Raw genomic sequence first — 20,080 nt, 5'->3', positions numbered from 1 at the left:
TGGCCTGTTTGGCTAGCAGTTGTGTACTGAATCACGGATGAGCCTGCATACCCTGTAATTTAAGGTAGATCATACTGCTACAGCTTAAGCAAAATACAAATAATTTAATATTTTCAAAATATAAAAGTATTTCTAATTGAAATTAAGTATATTCGAACTAGATTGATAACTATTGGAAGTTATCATTGCATCTTATGAATGGACTTCATTTAATCCTTTAACTAGCTTTAAATATTATATGATGTATTTCTTGAATATTAACCCATTACGGATGAAACTTAGCGTATAGTCTAACATGCCAATGGCAGTTTCTAACAGGGTATCGCAACTAATAGAATTCCTTATCAGCCAGATGTTCACGTTTAACAGATTAGTAAGCTTCTCGACTGACTTCTTCTTCCCCTTTGAGTGGCCTTAAATCACACGTTTAACCCAATTAAATAATGTCAATTAGCATTGAGCTGTGTCAAAGGCTTAGAAGCCATTAAAATAGTATTTATTCAAAATGTCAATAAATGGTTTAATTTCACGTGCACAATAAATTCGATGGTAACTTAATGATTCTACTCCATGATTCCATCTGCTGCCACATTGCGATGTCAATCAAAGCGTTTTGGCATTGATAGATGGCTAATTAATGTGCCAATGAGCACATGAGGATGCTGCCGCTATCTAAGGAGCATCAGGTGGCCTGGAGGTGACGCTGGCACTCCGCAGGACCCTCAGGCGCGAGTACACGATGTCCCAGTCGACGAAGGCGCCCAGGATGTGGCGCACATTGCGGTCCGTGTCGTCGTAGCCGGTTCGTCCGTGGACCAGGCGCAGATTGTCGAACGTGAGCACGTCGCCGGGCGTGGTCTTGAATCTGCACGAGTGCTCGTGGGCCAGGCCCACGAAGGTGGCCATCGCCTCGTACCACGGACGCACCTGCTCCACCGGCACGCTGAAGTGGCTGTCGCGCTGCGGAATGCTGTGGTTGATGCGCACACACCTGCCCTCCGCGTCCAAGCTGCAGGAGATCGGATCGAAATGTTAGCCAGGTTCTGCCAGGTTCGGCAACTATGCATGTATGCCCCTCAAAAGATGGTTCTCTCCACCGGAAAGTGTTTGAAATTTCTCTCAAGATAACAGCAGCATTTCAAGTAGCGTGAAAAATAGATTTTAACAGTTCGAGAAAATGCTTGCAATAGTAAAGTAAAATAAAATATTTAAAGTAATTTTAAATGAATAAAATTTTTAAAAATTATTTTTTTCCCTAAATGAAATGAATTTTCAATATTAAAGAAATTTAAAGTATAGTTTCATACATTTTCAAGTCTTAAGCTATGTTTTTTGTCATTAAAGCATTTAAGATCCCTAATTATATATGCAGATTTAGGAAATACGCCTAAAAATGTATTCTTAAGTGGGAAATAACTGATAGATAAAAACCGATAAAAGGACTCCCTCACCAGGAGTCCGGGGTTACGGGTATAAAAAAGAAAAACTCACTTGATGACCGGTGCCCTCCAGATATTGTGGAACTGCAGATCGCCGTCGCTCCCGATGTCCGCCCAATCCACCGGCGTCTGGCAGAGAGCCCGGAATTGCTCCGGACAGCGTTGCCGCATCAGCTCCGCCACGTAGAAGGCATCGGCCAGCAGGTTGACGCCGCCGGGCGAGGCGGACTGCTCCAGGGTGTGCAGCATGGTCACTCCGGGCAGGTACTCAAAGTAGGGCATGTCCGTGTGGAGCGGCAGGGGTGCGGCCAAGTAGGCGTAGTTACTGGCTCCGGGCTGAGCCCGCACACTGAACTCCTCTCCGTAGGTGGTGCGCCGCATGAAGCCCACGCGGTTGGACAATCTCCGAAGGACGTCCATGTCCAGGGGCGCTTCCTTGACCAGGGCTACGCCGAAAACTGCGAGGTGGTGGAGCCACTGCTGCAACGCCGAGTCGCAAGTGATCAGTTCCTGGTAGTAGAACACCTGGCGAACTTGCTCAAAGTCCAGACCGCTCCACAGCTTCTGCTCCGGGCGGTAAAAGTCGCGCAGGTAACGCTGGCGCCTGGCAGATGAGAAGTCCCGCTCCCTCAGCCAACTAAACGGATACTGGGAGGCATGTCCATCGGACCACTCCACACACAGGACCTCCTGGTCCACGTCCACGCTCTGCCGCATGACCCGCACACTGGTGTCCAGGTGGTTCCACAGCTGGGGCAACCTACTCAGCGTCTGCGGCAGATAGCACTCCTTGCAGCGGCAGTTGTCACGCAGCCAGATGTCCGGGAACTGCATGTCCTGGCCATCAGGACCCGGAACCTGCACCAGCCGCGGCTGATCCTGCTGATCCGGCGGCGAAGCCAACTTGGGCGGCTGGCAGGACAGATCTCGGCGGTCCGCTTGGAACATCTTGAGCAACCTGCCACTATGTCTTCCGATTGCGGAATGATTCGCCTATTGGGCGGCGAGCAGAAAGCCACTCGCTCAGGGGTACGTGGCCAAGTTGAGGTACCAGATTAATTATCGCCTGATGTTTACATCTGGAGCTACACTTTAAAAACTTAAGTCATTCTAGCCTTATCAGGAAAAATTATAATGTAGTTTCTTGCTTTAATAGCAATTTAATAATATTCTTTAAGCTGTGTGCTCGGAAGAATAGAAATTATTATTAGCTTGCGAGCTTGGAGTTCATACCGAAAAAATATATTGTGAACGTCTCATAAATCATAGTAAAAAATATTTATTTTTTAACTGATTTAAATTTATTTATATCTGATTTAATAAATAATTAATATAATCAAATCTATTTTCTGTAGTAATTTAGGTGAATAGTTTTATATTTGGATACTTAGTTATTGGATAAATACAGATATCTTGGAGTTCCCTGTTTTTGTTGAAGAGTACGACCATCCAAATCTATCTTTTACGTCTTGATTTTTAAATAAAAAATATTTCTAAATAAAAACGAATTTCTTCGACAATCAAATCTATTTACCTTAATATATGCTGAATATGGTGAATAGTTTGTTATTTGGTCCTAATTGGATAAATACAGATATCTTGGAGTTACCTGTTTTTGTTCAAGTGTACGACCATCCAAATCTATCCCTTATCAATCCTTTGTGAGCAGTGCAGATTGCTGTCGCAGCGATTTTTCTTGTTTTTCGCCGGGCAATGGATGCTCCCCTTGCTTAAAGCCCCCGCCACTGGAGCTGTAAAATTAAAAATGCAAAATTAATTTCTGCATAAAACTGCTAACGCCAGCGATTTTGCATAATTGTTTGCCAGCTGCAGCCGAGTGGGGCGGGGGCGAAGGAAGGGGTGGTGTTGGGGAAAAGCTCCATCTTCGACAGCCCTTTCATGGCGCCACCACCCCCATCCCCACTCCTCGCACCACGACGCCCCTGGCCGCGGGAAGTGACGTCAATCATTGTTAGGCGCATTGATCACTTCATTCGCGCCCACATGCCACACCCACGTCGATTGTTACGCCCACACCAGTGGTGATTGCGATGCGAACATCCTGCTCGACAGCGCTGGAAAATCATAAACAATAACCGGCATTTCATGCCGCGGAAAACGACGGGCGGAGAATCGGCATCAAGCATATCTGGTAACCAGTATATATGGCGCGATTTTTAATTATCACTTTCGCATTCGCGTTTTGTATTCGAGTATACTCGTATTGTCTGGCGCGAATACGACTCGTATCTATCCATCCATCCTCGGCGGCTCTATCACCGCCGTGCCGTTTCCACTCCCATTTCCATTTCCATTTGCATTTCCATGCGAAGCCTTTTACATTCGGGAACAAAGAATGCGAGCCAAACAATCCATCGAATGCTCAGCTTTTAGTTGCGATTCTTCGCAGCGCGTTAGGGTATCTTAAATGTATGCTGATATCTAGGGTATCACAGAAACATGGCTATCAGGTTATGGGAAGATAGAGCTTGAATAAAGGGAAAGCGTCTCAATGAATTCATATCAATGTATCTATAAGGATGCAAATTGCCAGTAGAAAATTTTAGTTACGTGTTGTAGAAACCTCAATATAATGTGATACCTAAGGTATCATAGAAACATGGCTATCAAGTTATGGAAAGATACAGGGAAAGCGTCTCAATGGATTGATATCAAGATATCTATATGGATGCATATCAGCGTCTAGTAGTAGCAACTTTAATACCAACGGCAGATTCTTCGAGCCTTAGAGAGCATTAGAAATTCGGCATGCTGTAGCATGCAGCTTATACATCTCATGCATTGTTTGGAAGGAGTCCCAGTTCCCCCGGCAGAACTTTATTGTTTTCAATTAAAAACACTCACAGCCCATTCAGCTAACGAATCCATTCGCTCGGCAGTTTTCATTCCGAGTATATTCGCGTATTCATAGGCTCGAAGGCAGTGGCAGTGGCAGCGGCAGCGAAAGCCGGCGACATGACACAATTGCAGATGCAAGTGAAATGTAATGAGGTGTAATGAAAATGCATTCAAGTGGCAGTTTTTCCCCATTCGCCGAGCTCCATTTCGCCAACCCACCTGCACTTAACAATAATCAAGCACAACAATAGTGACAAATACGAGTATCGATGAAATGAGCGATGAGACAGAGTAATGAATTTCTCGGAATGAAAGAGTCAGTCAAAAAGCAGAGCGCTCTGGGTAAGAGTGTTTTATTTATTTTGTAATAACATTTCGAAACAGGCAAATCCGTGTTATCGGTTTACTCCGCAACCGATCAAAACATACCGCAAATTATGCAAAAACATCGAGCACAACACTTACGAAAATTAAACGAAACCCGCAGCGACCGCAACATATCCAGCTAAACATGGCCCGAAACCGAAATTGGTTTATTTATTTCGCCGGCCATCAAATGGCAAATAAATTAGTTCCAATGCCTTGCGACAGCCCCCGTTCGAAATGCCTGAAATATTCATAAAGCCAGAAAAAGCGGATGTGAACAGGTGAGTGAACCCCGCTGAATGATGATGGATAGAGTGAAGTGGATTCGAGGTAACAATGCCCGTCTAACGGTGTGGCACAATGGCCAACGCTTTGGGCCTAATTAGCCTCGTGGGCGGCGAGGATTTCGGATTTTGGATTTTCGGCTATCCGTGACAATGCCAGCAGAACGCATAATTAGGCAGAAGGCCCACGCCGACTACTACTCTTGAGAATGGCCACCAAATTGGTCTTGGCCGTATTGTATTCCCATCCGGCTGAAGAAATCCTCGGGCTCGGCAGCCGAAAAAATACGCGATGCTGGATGGCAGAGTGCAGTGAGTAGCTGCGGCCACTGTGGGACACATAAATAAATGTGCCCACGAAATCCGTAAATATGATTAAGTGCCAAATTTATTTACAGCTCCCTGGTTGCCTTTAAAAAAGGCAGGCCCCCCCCCTCCCCAAAAAAAAAATAACAGCAAAATAAACCCAGCCCCGTGGGCTGGCGGACGGAAGGTGGAGCCGTAAGCCGGAGTCACCGCCTTCCGGAAGTGAACGGCTGTGGCAGGTGGCGCGGTGGTGCCTCCTGGCCAACCCGATTACAATTACGTGCGCTAATTGCACTTTAAACGCGTCCGAGCTTGTCAAGCCAGCCATCCATCCGTCCGTCTGTCCGTTTGTCCGTCCGTCTGTCCGTCCGTCTGTCCGTTTGTCCGTCCGTTTGTCCGTCCGTTTGTCCGTCCAGCTTGTTCGCTGCCCGCACAATTCTGTTTTCCATTTTTATGGCATTTCCTTTGGCACAACTTACAACTACATAAATTTGCAAACATGGTGTCCTTGTGCCAGCACTCTTTTCGTCCTGCCCCTAAAACTCCCAGCCCACGACTATTCCGGCTCTGGCATTGTAATAGCCCGGTTGCCAAGGCTACCAAGTCATCGTCACCGCCACTGCCGTAACTCAAAGTGACGCTAAATTTAGTTTAATACACACACGGCACAGTGGGTGGATATGAATTTGAATTCACTCAAGATTTATTATTATTCAAAATTAACCAAAACAGCTAGTTAAAAATAATGTTGTATGTAGTATCTTAAGTTCTGTTTAATTCTGAGAAAAATTATTATTAACAGCACCCTGCTAACAACATCACTAAACAGATTTAAAATATGTAATTTAAGTATTTCATTTCATGTAAAAATATATTGTAGTTTGGTTTACTATGAGTAGTAAATCAAAAATGTGGCCAAGCATAATGGATGTTTCTTGTCACTCCGCTATCTTATACCTTAAATTCTTAAAATTGTAATTTACTTAATATTAATTACTAAAATTCCCAAGCAATGAGCTGGGCTAACCAATGTGCAGGTGAAATAAGCACAAAGCTGTCTTCTTAGTCGGCAGCAAGTGGCCCTTATAATGGGCCAAGGCGTAAGTCCATGTCTGGCTGCCTGTTCACCTGGCTGACTCGCAGCCCACATCCCGCCCACTGGCGTGCCACCCACTTTCTCACCCGCCGCATGGCAGCCGGTTCTTTTGCTCATTTACACCTTTTATTACGTATGCGTGCGTCGGTGCAAAAGCAAAGTTTGCAGTTTAGTTTGCCATTAACGTGGCCATAAGCGTTGGCCGCCCCGATATGTATGCCATTCCACCTGCTTGCTATTCATATGCAAATAGCCCCTGCGAGGTGTGCTACCACACTTCTAGACAGCTGCAGCTGCAGCTTTATGCTGGAAGAATGTTAGCCATCCTGGCTAAATCAGAGTCTGAGGCACGTTCATGCCTCAATGCATCATAATTGTTGGGTTGTGTGTGTGGAAGTGTGTTGTCAAAACTGAAGTTCTGTACGTTGTCCTTTTCCTGTGCGCATATATGCACTGAGGAAAATGTGTTGTGTATATTAAATTTTGATAAAGCAACATCATTAAATATTAGGACACCCGTTTAAATAAGTGCAAATTCTCCCATAAAAGCACTTGCAAATTTATATTGCCATTGCTGTGGTTAAACCCATAATAAATAAGTGATTAGATCTTATGACAAAATGATTTTTTGCAGTGCTTTTAAAAAGTAAGTGTGTGTGTGTGTGTGTGTGTAGCGCTAGCTTGCGGGTAAAAGTTTTAATGTGAAAAGTGCAAAGGAGAGTGCAACCCTCATGCGAGCGGAGAAGCATGTCATTCCCTGCCCGGCTCCCCCTCTCCAGCAACCACCCCCCTGAAAACCCCTAGAAAACCCCCCTTTTGGGCCATGGCCCGCCACTGTCACTGCATTTTAATTTACTGCATACCTTGAGGCGCCATTCGCCTGCGCTCGCATGCCAAGTGGCAAAGTCCAACGTACGCTCTGTGCGCCGCCAGAAGAAGCTGACTTGTTGCCTTCCTTGGTGGCACACACAGATGCACACCCCTCTCGCACACACCCCCAACAGACACACACACACACACACACGCACGAGGACGTACCCACACCAGCGCAGATGTTCCACCCCTTGTGACAAAGTGGCGCTGCGTTTTGCATTTTACTGCAAATTAAAGGATTTCTTTTGCCTTTTCGAGTTGACAACTTAAGATACTTAGGCATAAAAAGCCTGTCATACAAGTCTGCCCTCATGTGAGTGTGTGCTCGTGTGTGTGCTCATGGGTGTGTGTGTGCGTAAAGAGAATTAAGTGCAGTGCGCTTTGTTGAGAATCACTCGAAACAAAGCCACAGGATGCTGCGGGCCCCTCTCCCCCTCCTCCTCCCCCCGTTTCCAACCCCACTTTGCTGACATGCGGGGTCGTCCTGTCAATCCTCAAACCCATTTTCCGATTTTCTGCACCTTTCTCGCCTGGGTCCATTTTATTATTTTGCCTTGATTATTATTTTCCATTTGCGCAAAATTAAAATACCCAACCAACAACACAATGACAACACAATTTTTCGGGTGAAAAAATAAGGGGAGCATAGAAAAAATTGCAGGCTCCATTCAACCGCAAAAAGTGTAAAAAGCCATGGGTGGGGCAAGGCGGTGGATGCATGAATAATGTGAAACTGAAAACTTTTCATCAAAAATCAGCCAAGGGCTAAAACTGGACGTAAAACAGGCACAACGGAGCTCCCACTTTCCCAGCCGACTATCTTCCCTCCCCCTCTCTCTTTCTCTCCCCCTCCCTCTTTCCCCTCCCACCATCAGCCTATGTGCTGAATGTCCTGGCAGATAGGGAAAAAAAGAACTGTGACAGGACGCCATGAAAAGCTCGCTTTGGTGTGACAAATCAAAGACTAACACTGGGCGCTTTGGTTAGAGCACAAAACGCACGCTCGGATGACTGGCAGTTTGGTGGCGGCGCGGGGCGGGAAAGAGAGGGTTCGAGGCGGCCAGAAAGAGAGGGCAGATCGCACTGGACTGGGCGGTCGCATTTGAAAGCCGTTGACAGCTGCAGTTGCTTAATGGCCAGCCAGATGGTAGGCCACAAGCAGCCTCAAACTTTAAGAAGGCGAAGTAACTATGATTTGAATTATTTATAAAAATAGAAGAAATTTTAAAATCTCATAACTTACTTTTACCTTATTTATGTTTCCCTGTATAAAAAACTCATTCAGTTAACAGTTAACTTTAAGCAAAATAGCTACATTTGAATTCTAACACAATGGAATATTGTTTTTTAAAAAACTCTGTAAGGATATCTGCTTTATGTATTTTCATTCTGCTTTTAATTGATTGATTCTCGCCCAGCGGTGTGGATAGAATTTCGCGGGAAAATCCCCACTCGATGGGTTGATTTCCCCACCAAAGGGAGGGCCATTCGCCATCGAGTGAAGCGAAAGAGTTATTTCAATTTGCAGTGTTTAAAGATACTCGCTTCTTTTGATAGCGCATTTGCGAATGCAATACAGCAATACAGCAATACAGCAACACAGCCATGGAGCAATACAGTCATGGGGCAAAACAAAACATGGGGAACTGCAGCACGCCGCCTGTTATTTTTTGCTCTCTAATCAGAGCGCGCGCCTGCAAACAATGGCGGGAGTGTATCTGCATCCTGGCACTCACGGCCCACCATGCCGAGCCACTGCAAACCATTCCATGCCAGTCCATGCCAGTCCATGCCATTCCGGGCCATTCCTTTCCAGCTCAGCTATGACTCTGGCTCTAGCTCTGGCCAACCAGAAACCGAACCCATTCGCAGCGCGGCAACCTGGTATCCTGGCAGTATCCTGGCACCAGGACCAGCACTGCTGTAATGAAACAGAAAAAAAAGAAAGCGAGCTGGTCGCTGTTGCTTTTGGCATTGTTCCTGCTACGGCGGCATGGCTTTACTTTTATGCACATGCAATTCTTTATATTTTTGCCATATATTTTGCCGGGCACAAATTTATTTGCGGCTGCAATTCCAATTCACCGCTGCCAGGACGAAGGACGCAGGCAGCAGGACGATGGTACTCCGGTTATTGTTGCGGCTGCAACTTTGGTTAATGCTCCGGCTACGGTGGGGGTTGGCATTCGGCTCGGCTTAAAGTGAAATACAGGATTTCAATTTGTCATTCGGCTTAAAGAGCCTGACAGGAAGCAAAAGCCTCTTATCCTGCGATGGTGTACATCCATTCCCCAACCCCTCCACCATCACCCACCCCTTCCACCTCACAAGCGACTGTGTTAATTGTTTCTGTAAAGTTTTTAATAACTCCAGGCAGCAGGCATCAGCCAGCAGGCAGCAGGCAGCGGCTTCCATCAGTCTCATTATTTATTTGTAATTTAATAAACAACAAGTTGATGGCTGGAACCCTTACCCCATCCCACACCAACCTTAACCCCCCGTGGAATCCTTAGCACTTAACCCCTTGGCGGCCGAGCTCCTATATCAATTGCCGTTGGGCCAAAAATGGCAGGCAGCCATCGTCATCGTCATCGCCATCGCCATCGACGTTAACGGGTTTCCTGACTATTATTTGCCAGCAATTTATTTTATGCGAAAACTTTGTCAAGCTGCCTATGCCGATTTTTATGGAGTCCTGGAGATCGCAGATCGCTTGCCACTTTGCCACATTGCCAGCGGCGTCAGCTTGAATTTTATTGCCACCGTGCATATTTTAATGAGGCATTAAAGCCTCCGAATCGCCTGTGATTTCCATCCCATTCCTCGCCTCGCCTCGCCTCGCAGCCTGGAAACATATACCCGTAATTTATGAGCAACTAAATATTTACTGGGTGTGGGTGGGTTACTTGGTTGCTTGGTTGGTTGATGCCTGCTTTTGTTTGAGTTTGTTTGGCTGCGTTTGCCGTTTTTAACACTCGATTACTTTAAATGCCATCAAGAACCCCCCTTCATCCGTCTCCGCCTCGACGCCCCTGCATTTGACTTTGCCTGTCAATATTTGCTTTTGGCTTAACTAGCACATACATACCGTGCACTCCCCAAAAAGGATCCCCCACATCAGCATATTCCTGGGGAGTTTTCATCAGTTCTGTGTTTGCCCAGCTACTTCCCCTTGCTCCTCTTTCCCTGCTTCCCAGCTTATGTAATGAGTATTTGGTTACACAAATCTTGAAGCTGACCCTTCCACGATTTTGGCCATTCCGCTCTTATTGAATGAACGCTTAAATTACTAAGCAAATGACTCATTTATCAACTGCAGCGAACGTACTCCGGATTAGCATGACCTGTCAGCAGTCCTGCGAGGGGAAGATTTCATTAAAATATTTAAAGGACGAGCTAGTGAACTGACCGGGGGAAACGGAATAAATGAAAACGTTGGGTATCAGGCATTGATTGCCTTGATTGCGTGGACATCGATTGACACTTGAATGGTGCTTCAATCAACTCATCAACAAATGCGTAATGCAGTTAGTCAATTGCGCTTCATACGATTTCCAAAAATGACAAACCAGACCAAAACGTACTGACATCAGTCCTATGTGCCTAATGGGCCTATGCTTTAATTAACTGTCCAGCAATCACTTCATGTCATGACACATTTCACTATTGGCCAGAATTGATCCTGAGATCTCGACGTTTATAGTTCCTGAGATCTCGACGTTCATACGGACGGACAGACAGACGGACGGACGGACAGACGGACGGACAGACGGACATGGCCAGATCGAATCGGCTATTGATCCTGATCAAGAATATAAATACTCTATATGGTCCGAAACGCTTTATAGGGACATGGCGGATATATGGCGGGACATATCTGTAATATGGCCATTGTCCAAAACCAATCCAGTGGATCCTGAACTGAGCTAGACTGTATCCAGCGCACTTTCCAGTCAGATTTATTCCAGTCAGATTAATGATTGTTTGCATTACTCGTTTAAGGTGCCGTGATTTACATTAGTTTGCGTCGTGAAGGAAATTGAATTTGCCGCGCTTTGTTCTGGAAATTATATGAAATGGGGGAGAAAGAACCGAAAACGTGCCCCTGGAGCAGACGCAATATGCAAATAATCTGCAAATTTATAGGCTTTCCTTGGACGCCCTGCCACAGGCGTGGCGTACAGCTGCGACCCGGCATTAAGTTCCTGAGTGGCATGCGGCTAAGCCGGGTTATTATCTTTTATGAACTGAACTTCCCTGTGATTGGTATAATGCTGTTGCGGGGCTCGAATGATTGATGCATGTGCAGAGATGTCACTGGTAACAACATGAGCCCGAAAACTTGACATTTCTCGCATGAAGCGGGCAGAAAAAAGAAATATTCGCGAAATCAGAGGGAATGGGGGAAACTCAACTCTGCGGCCGAAAGGGAAGGTTTGCAGCGTGCATGTTGCTTGGGAAAATCCATTAAAACACTTGAGCTCGGCAGACGCGACACAATGCTCTCCAAACAAGGAAAACCAGAATGCATTTCCGTTGATAGTGAAGGCGGCTTTGAAGGCTGGCAGCCACACTTAGACGCAGCACTTGTGGTTACCCTTAAACCTGCAGGACTCCCGCCAGGACAAGCCAACCCATACCCATCCGCATCGCATCCCCCAAGGACATAAAATGTTATTGATATTGCAATTTTTAGCATTTTGTAATTGAGTTGGTGCCTATCGCAGCCACATCAATTGTCTGCCAGATAACAGCCCGAGCGGCGGATAACTGTCTAAATGCCACTTGAGCATGTGTTTAAACATGCCAAGCACTTGCCCCACTCGAACTATGCAACAAGCAGTGGCAGCAGCAGCAGCAACAGCAGCAGCCGCAGTAACAGCCGCAGCAGGAACACAAGGAGCCCGCAGCAACAGCACCACCACACGGGTTGACACTCGCCGGCATCAAAGTTCATGGGTGTCCTGGTTGGGAGCTGGGTGCTGGGTGCTGGGTCCTGGGGTGCCATCCTGTCGATGCGCTGATAAGTCCTTGTCCCCCAAATCCTACCATGCCCATGCCCGCAACGCATCTTGTCTCGTCTCGACTCGTCTCGAGAAGGAAGGCGAGTGCCAATGTTGCCAATGTTGTTGGGTAAACTCATAATTGGAATTAATTATGCATTCGCACTTTGCGGCCAACTTTTCAAGTGGCTGGAGTGGTTAGCTGGAGTCAGTTAGGTGGGCTTCAGTGGGCTGAGTGGGCTGAGTGTGTGGGCTGCTCCTTTAATTGTCCAAGTGAACAAGTATGTAGTCACCAATACGGGCACGGGGACACAGGGATCCACAGCCAAGGAACTTGAGGCTGAGGGCAAGGGTTAAGTGCAAATTGCAGTTATCGTAAGTATTTCTTATACACAGCTTAGACTTAGCATTCTGCTTTGAAGAGGGAGTTTCACAAGTGGCGAATAGTTCTGTAATTCCAACCACTCCTCGACTTTAAGGCTTTGCATTCTAGTAAGTTAATTAGAATTTGTTTGTTAATCCAATGCTTTTATATTCCTATTTTAACAATGGTTACAGATCGAGTGGCAGATCTTTAGTTCTATTTTCAGCTGTACCTTGTATTAAGATATCACCTCACATTTTTATGATTTTAAATAGGCACGTTATTCTTTTTGAACGAACTTACCCGTTTATCCCGTAATATAATATATGTTCCAAATTATGTCCAGAATGACACTCCCTGCTCCAGAAAGGACCTCACCTGGACCACCTGGTTTGCGGTTGCGTTTGCATTTGAAAAGCAGCGACTCGAGGCAGAACATCCCCATTTAGCAATTCTCGGCTGGCAGCCAGTCTAATTTAAGTTAGCCCATTTATCTTATGGCTTTCCTCTTTGTGGGCGCTTTTTTCCAGCACTGTTTGCCAGCCGCTCCAATCTTTCTCCCTTAAGCAGTCCAATTTGCTGCTCCTTTATGGCTACTTATATTCCTTATATTCCATGTCCTGCCCACACCTGAGTCCAATAATTACTGTGTGCCCACTTTGGCATTGTCCCAGCCGTTTGCGCTACGGATTTGGCCTTTTCTTCTGCGGGCATTTGTGGGCAAAATGAATGCATAATGTGGCATAACGGCCAAGATGTTGCGAATTAATTAAAATTTGACAGCTAATAAAACGCAATCACAGCCACGCGGAAGCGTTCGCACAATGGCCGTTTAAGTTGCGAATTGCGGACAATTGCACGCTTCATTTCGCCTGCTAGCCTGCTCGCCTGTTTTGACAAGCCATCGGAATGGAATCAAGTCACAGTCACAAAGGACAGCGGCAGGACCCGCAGAAAAATGACAAAAGGATGTCGCAAATCACAAGTCCTGCGACGCAACTCGCGGCTGAGAGGCACTTAAAGAAACAAGGGGTCAATCCCAGAAATTCGTGTAAGTCTTACAAAACTATACAGGCCATTAGAAGAGCATACCCAGAAAGTTTCCAATAAATACATATTTAGTAATGGTAAGTCTTAGTATGTTATCTGGTACCTTTTTTAAAATGTTTTTAGCCTTTGTTTGAACATATACAATTTATTCAAAATATTTCTGAATATCCCAATAATTATATCAACATTTTTCTCCTGTGTGCCCAAGTCGACAATAGCGGACAGCCAACGGCCGGAAACGATTCGACATGAAGGGACTTTCTGGGGCCGCGTCGCGTGTCATGAGCAAACAAGATAATGTTACAGCAGTCATCGCCAATCGGAGGCGGATGGAGGTCCTGGCCAGGACCATGGCCACTCATCTCAGTGCTGACGGACACTCGCAAGGAATTCGGCTTTGGCAGTTTGTTTGGGCCCCAGCCCTCGCGGCGATTTGTACGAAAAATGCAAATGAAAACGTCTCAGCTTACGCCAACTTCCCACTCCAGCGAACTACGGAGGAGGATGGGAATGCGGATGAGGATGTGGATGTGGACTGGAAGTCGAAACTGAGACGGAGAGCTGGACTAGGAGCAGAAGGAGCTGGAGCAGGCGGCTGCCAAGTGGCTGGTATCCGTAGGCTGGGAAATGATTGATCGCCGGGCATCAATTTCGCAGAAATGTTATTGCCTTGCGTTCGACAGTCGGTCGATTGCCGGTCACCAAGTGCTTTAATTATGGCTTAAAGCGATGGCTGCACACGGGTTAAGTTACTTGTTAAGTTATTCAGTCACAAGTATAATACATACATATAAAGTAAATCGAGGAAAATGTGCATTCTAGGTTAAGGCGTCTTAGGCAAGTTTTGTAATAAAAGGTTTTCCAAAGGCATATAAGCAATGTAACAAGATACTATTGCAAGTAAGTACTACAGCTGCATTTTTAATTCGTTTTATTTGAAATATAGGATCTGTTTCTTGAGAGAGGGTCTGATCTTCGGCCAATCGGCGGCTCTGTACTTAAGCGTTTTCATTTATGAAAATGTCTGAAACATGTTTCGCTTGCGCAAACAGAATGCGAGTGCGAGTATGCAATAAAATTCCATTACAGCAATGGCTCGACTTAAAAACTTGGCCGAAAAAAAGGAGGCAAGATGAAATTTTTGTTGCACGAGCGAGGAGCAGTGGGGGCAGCAGCAAGAGGATAAGGAACCACTACCAGGACCAGGAGAAACAGCAGCCTGCAAGTGTATTAAAAGCCCGCAGACATTCTCCCTCTACGTGAGTGCATCACATGAGCTTGGCCGTGTTTGTTGGCATGTGTGTGTGTGTGTGCAAAGTCCTTGCATATTTTATGAAACTTGGCAAAGCATTTAACAACACAGGCACACCCACAGACAGAGGCAAACTCATTACTTGAATTTATTTAGCACTTAAACCAAATGTTTCATTCGCCTCAGCCGGCTGATTTGGTGCTCATATCCGTGCATATCCGGAGTTTTGTTGCCACTTTGGTGGCTCCGAAGTACTCAGCCCTTGCACTCCTTGTCCGCCTGCCAAGGATCAAAACTTCTGGGCTTCCGAAGGATCCCGCGTGGGCAGCAGTACGTCGGACACTCGGTGGCCGTAGGTTGGGATTTCTTAATCCGCTTTAGCAGCTTGGTTTTCCGCATTTTCAAGGGTAACTGCGAGCAGGGATGTCCCTTTTCGTGGACATAGCCACAGCGGGTGCACAGGTCCTCGAGGGTGTTGATTAGCAGGCTGTTTTTGGCACAGGCCGCTATGGAGCCGCTGGACAGGATCTCGACGCTGGACGAGGACGTCGTGGAGAACGTAGTGGGTGCGGGCACGGGCACCTTTACTCCACACCGCGGACACTTGTCCAGAATCATCGCATCACCGACTTCCTCCGCTTGGCATTCGCATGCCAGGCAGTCTGAGGACTCGGAGATCTTCTGCAGGCGACAAGTTTTCCGCGGTGCGTAGTAGAGCTGCTCGATGGGCCTAAGATGTCTACGCTTCTTCCTCACCGTAAAGGTGGTGCCTTCCGGCTTAGGACGGCGAAACTGTGTGGTGGAATACATCTCGTCCAACTTTCCCTCCATCGTCTTGTAGATCATCTGCTCCGTTCGCGTCTTGCGCCCCAAAGCCTAAAAGAAAAGAAGATGTAATTTCACTCATAATTTGTGGTACTTGAGTTGTGGATACCCACCTGGAACAACTGATGGTGCTGGTTCATCATGCTCTTGATGTTGTGCAGGGAGTAGCGCCACTCGATGTCCCGCACATCCTGCTCGTCGCTGGGCGCCAAGTCCCAGCTGGTGTTCAAGCTAAAAGTCGATCCCGTGGAGCTGATAGTAGTTCTCCTCTTGCGCTCCAATCGCTCCGCCTTGAGCTCCTGCTCGATGATCTTCTTGTACAGGACACTGTCCATCCTCGCGTTCTGCGACTGCCGTCGACTGTTAGGTGTCTCACTTCTGCTCCCCCTGAGTCCCCGCATGCCAAAGGGTGTGCTGGCCCTCTTCCTAGTCCACCAGTTCCGCTCCATCAACCTTTCCACCTCGCTCCGCTGTTTCTCTTTCAGAAACTCGGCTTCCACAACGTGAGGCGAATTGTCCCGAGGCGGCTCCAAACGCGCATAGCTCTTCCGGGTCACCATATCGTTGAGGTACTCCATGTACTTGAAGGTGAGCAATTGCTTCACTACGTCCAGCGCGATTCCCGATGCTGTGAGTTCGTCGAAGAGACTCTGGAGATGGGACCACATGTCCTGGCGGTTGGCTACTTCCTGCATGAGTCCATTGACATCGGGGATATACTCAATAATATGGTTCTTCTCTATAACGTCCTTAAGGAAGAGCTGCAAGGCTGCGTATTTTGCATCCGAGCGCAGATCTTGCAAATGATACCTTTCAATATCGGGCTCCTTGGCGAGTTGAAGCTCCTCCGGTGCTTTTTCTACGCTGTCCTTGCTAGCTCGCATAGGCTCAAGGATCTTGTCGAAATCATTTTGCAGGACATCATAATTGAACTTGCCTTTGGAGGGCGACTTGGGAGTTCGGAGATCAGAAGTGCGAACCCGCAGTGCTGTGTCGCTGAGTGTTAAGCGATTGGAGTGCCTATTGGACATCCTCAGTGTCCCTTGATCCTCGTCGCTAGTATGGATGTACATGATGTCCTTCTTTAGGGACTGATAGTGACTCTCGTCCTGTCCCTTTGGAGGAGCAACACGTTTCTTTTTGGGTATCAGGAGTGGCCCGCGAATAGACTTACGGGTAGATTTTCGGCTCCGATTGGCCATAGCGAACCTATTCAGTGAGTCGCTGAGGGACACAACGCTGTCCTTTTTGAAAACCAATTGAAAACCGCTGTACCCGGCAGGTGGCAATTCCTGCCGATTCCTGATTTCTAAACCGCTGCTTGATCTATGAAGCTTAGTTCCTTTTGGAGTGCTCGTTTTAGTGCCCACTTTTTCGGATACGATGAAGACCTCTTTGGACGCTTCCGAGCTACTCGAACTGCCTGGCAATGCCTTGGCACGTAGTTTGTTCCTATTTTTCCTCTCAATCTCTTGCCTCATAAATGGGGGGATATCTTCGTACATTAGTGAGACTAGATTTTCTTGCCTTTCCGAATCCCTGCTTTCCATTTCCCTAAGTAAAGTTCGAGATAAGCTAGGTTTTCCAGGATGAGTGCCCTTTTCCTTTGCCTTTGCCTTTGCCGCCAAGAGTGCATTCAACTCGTCTTTAATGATCCTATCCACATAGCGCATTTTACGTCTTCTATGCTTTCGAGATTTTGGTTTACGGATTTTCGGATCGGGAAAGGTGAGCTGCTCCAGAGGCATTTTCACATTTCTGGGAACTATTTTGCGGCCTTTCTTCCAAAGTGTTTTTATTCGTATTTGTGGTCTTAAGGTTGGCAAATCGGAAAACTTAGGCATTTTGCCAAAAGCAATCTTCCGTTCCTTTTTGATGGCTTTTCTGTTCATTTTCGGGGTTTTTACAATTTTCTTTTTCCAGTCGAATCCTATTAGTTCTTTTACCAACATTTTCAGTTCGTCGAAAGATGGTCTTAGTGGATCTGCCTTCCTTGGCTTCCGAATAGCCTTCCTGATTTTCCTAACCTTCTTTCGAACCTCGAGATTGTCTACACTTAAATATATTTTCTTGGCCTTAATCTTCCTCTTCTTCTTTGGTCGCCTAGTTTTTTCCAGTGTTGTATCCACATCCAAGTCTGGTTTTCTGCCTACCATGGCCATTTGTTTCTTGATCATAGCGTTCTTCTGCACCACTTCAGTGTTCCAAAAATGAGCAAAGTCCTCGATTTCGCTATTCTTTCTAACCCTACGACGGTTTAGCTTTCGGGGTCGACGTCCCCGAACATCCGACAAGTAGTTCCGCACCTCCTCGGCCTCCGCCTCCCAGACTTTGTCCTGATCCTTGATGAGCTCGTAGTAGTCCGCTTGCTTTTGCCACTTCCTGACCGCCTTGAACAGTCGATCGAAGCACTTGTCCACCAGATTCTGCGGATGCCGCACCTTCTTCAGCTGCTTCCTCAGATGGCGAAGTCTGCGTCGCAGTCCCACCTTCACCTGCTCCTGCTGTCGAATCAGCCGACTTTGTAGCCTCAAAGCTGTGGACCAGTTGCGCAGCCAGTGCTTGTACATGGAAAGCATACCGCCCACAGCCCTCCGTGCCTGCTCCCTCCTCTGCTGCTCCGCATCCCGCTGCCGGTGGTCAATGGAGTTCCGCATCCTGTGGAGCAGGTGGTCACGGATCCGCCGCATCAGCTGCAGGCGGCGGTGGGCGTGACGCTTTCGCAGGCGCAACTCCTTGGCCTTCCGCCGGATCTGCCTCTTCAGCAGCACCATCTGGGTGCTCCGGTGGAGCAGGGGCACATACATCGCGTGCCGATCGAATTTGCTGCTTTATTCCAATTCCAATGCTATACCAGGGATTTCTGTGTATAAAATGAACACCCAATGACTGGATTTTCAAACAGTTGTAACTGTCTGGAAGGTAAAGTAGTATAAAAGCTAACTCTATTAGAACAAGAACTTGTTCATCGGCAAATAAAGTAAAGGAAACAGGTGTGGAGGAAAGTTTAAGTATTAAAAGATGTGTATTAAATGCTAAGAAAGCCAATAAGTTGTATATATCTGTTGTATTAATATTTTAATTTTAAAAGGTTTTTTATTAGCTTTACCTAAAATGCTTGAACATCACCGCCAACTGAAATCGTGGGGATGCACCAGCTCTTATCAGGCGATGTGAACCACCTGGTCGCTCGGGGATCCCAGTGCGAAACGCAGCTCAGCTCACAGATAAGGCATCGCCAAGCATCCATCTAGAAAGCGGTAGTTCACTGATTGCTCCGACGGGAAGCCCCCTTCAGAGATCGATTGCTATAAAAAGCAAGGTAACCACAATCCAGCATCGACAGTCAATAGTCCGCCGCCAAGTCAAGAAGATCGTAAATAAGCAGATTAATACAGCAAAATGAGCAAAATTTGTCTTCTAATCGTAGTCATCATTGGCGTCCTTAGCTGCCTATCGGTGGCCCTGCCCCAGCGTGTGTATACCCAGCCACTGATCTACTACCCTCCACCTCCGCCGCCGCCCAGAATCTACAGAGCGCGCCGCCAGGTGCTGGGTGGCTCACTCACTTCCAATCCCAGTGGTGGCGCCGATGCCCGATTGGATCTAAGCAAGGCCATAGGAACCCCCGATCACCACGTGATTGGACAAGTGTTCGCAGCGGGCAACACCCAGACGAAGCCGATATCCACGCCCGTAACCAGCGGCGCCACCCTGGGCTACAACAAGTGAGTCTCGACGGGATTACGGTCTCAAGACCATCGATACTAAACTTCTTTTTCATGAGCAGCCATGGACACGGCCTGGAACTGACCAAGACCCATACGCCTGGCGTGCGGGACAGCTTCCAGCAGACGGCCACCGCCAACTTGTTCAACAACGGAGTGCACAATCTGGATGCCAAGGCATTCGCCTCGCAGAACCAGCTGGCCAATGGCTTCAAGTTCGACAGGAATGGAGCTGGCCTGGACTACTCGCACATCAACGGGCATGGAGCCACGTTGACGCACGCCAACATCCCCGGACTGGGCAAGCAACTGGAGCTGGGTGGACGGGCCAATCTCTGGCAGTCGCAGGATCGCAACACCAGGCTCGATCTGGGCAGCACGGCCTCCAAGTGGACCAGTGGACCCTTCAAGGGCCAGACCGATCTGGGCGCCAATCTGGGTATCTCCCACTACTTTGGCTAAACACATATAGTTTAAACCTAATCAGAAAATATTTAAAATTCTTATAACCAATATTTATCTATTGTTATTCTTGTAAAATGTAGTTTGATTTTTATCCAAAATTTGTTAAGATATGTTTGAACTAATGAACTAGCAAAGCGAATTTTAATTGAAAGAAACAACAACGAATGATT

The 20,080-nt window shown here is 47.0% G+C and overlaps 3 protein-coding genes across 3 annotated transcripts; 1 reads left to right on the top strand and 2 right to left on the bottom strand.

The window, feature by feature from the left end:
• Window positions 1-672: 672 nt before the first annotated feature.
• Window positions 673-2,387, bottom strand: LOC122614444 (gamma-butyrobetaine dioxygenase). The gene is made up of 2 exons (XM_043789006.1): window positions 1,492-2,387; window positions 673-1,009 (listed from the first exon to the last, which is right to left on the bottom strand). The coding sequence occupies exons 1-2, from the start codon at window positions 2,385-2,387 to the stop codon at window positions 673-675; spliced, it is 1,233 nt and encodes a 410-aa protein (XP_043644941.1).
• Window positions 2,388-15,026: 12,639 nt separating this feature from the next.
• LOC122613254 lies at window positions 15,027-18,614 on the bottom strand. Its single transcript, XM_043787346.1, has 2 exons — window positions 15,831-18,614; window positions 15,027-15,768 (listed from the first exon to the last, which is right to left on the bottom strand). The coding sequence occupies exons 1-2, from the start codon at window positions 18,522-18,524 to the stop codon at window positions 15,148-15,150; spliced, it is 3,315 nt and encodes a 1,104-aa protein (XP_043643281.1). The 5' UTR covers window positions 18,525-18,614; the 3' UTR covers window positions 15,027-15,147.
• Window positions 18,615-19,070: 456 nt separating this feature from the next.
• On the top strand, window positions 19,071-20,017 carry LOC122614151 (attacin-C). The gene is made up of 2 exons (XM_043788644.1): window positions 19,071-19,445; window positions 19,508-20,017. The coding sequence occupies exons 1-2, from the start codon at window positions 19,120-19,122 to the stop codon at window positions 19,905-19,907; spliced, it is 726 nt and encodes a 241-aa protein (XP_043644579.1). The 5' UTR covers window positions 19,071-19,119; the 3' UTR covers window positions 19,908-20,017.
• The last annotated feature ends 63 nt before the right edge of the window (window positions 20,018-20,080 follow it).

This window comes from Drosophila teissieri, chromosome 2R, assembly GCF_016746235.2.
Source record: "Drosophila teissieri strain GT53w chromosome 2R, Prin_Dtei_1.1, whole genome shotgun sequence".
In the NCBI taxonomy this organism is placed as follows: domain Eukaryota; kingdom Metazoa; phylum Arthropoda; class Insecta; order Diptera; family Drosophilidae; genus Drosophila; species Drosophila teissieri.
This window is presented reverse-complemented; position numbering and strand designations above follow the sequence as displayed.

Bases quoted from the DNA above. Each gene is read 5' to 3' on its own strand.
- LOC122614151 (XM_043788644.1), top strand. From the start codon at position 19,120: ATGAGCAAAATTTGTCTTCTAATCGTAGTCATCATTGGCGTCCTTAGC. The intron at 19,446-19,507 runs GTGAGTCTCGAC...TTTCATGAGCAG, and splicing joins GCCACCCTGGGCTACAACAA to CCATGGACACGGCCTGGAAC.
- LOC122614444 (XM_043789006.1), bottom strand. From the start codon at position 2,387: ATGTTCCAAGCGGACCGCCGAGATCTGTCCTGCCAGCCGCCCAAGTTG. The intron at 1,010-1,491 runs GTGAGTTTTTCT...GATCTCCTGCAG, and splicing joins TGGAGGGCACCGGTCATCAA to CTTGGACGCGGAGGGCAGGT.
- LOC122613254 (XM_043787346.1), bottom strand. From the start codon at position 18,524: ATGTATGTGCCCCTGCTCCACCGGAGCACCCAGATGGTGCTGCTGAAG. The intron at 15,769-15,830 runs GTGGGTATCCAC...CTTTTCTTTTAG, and splicing joins AGCACCATCAGTTGTTCCAG to GCTTTGGGGCGCAAGACGCG.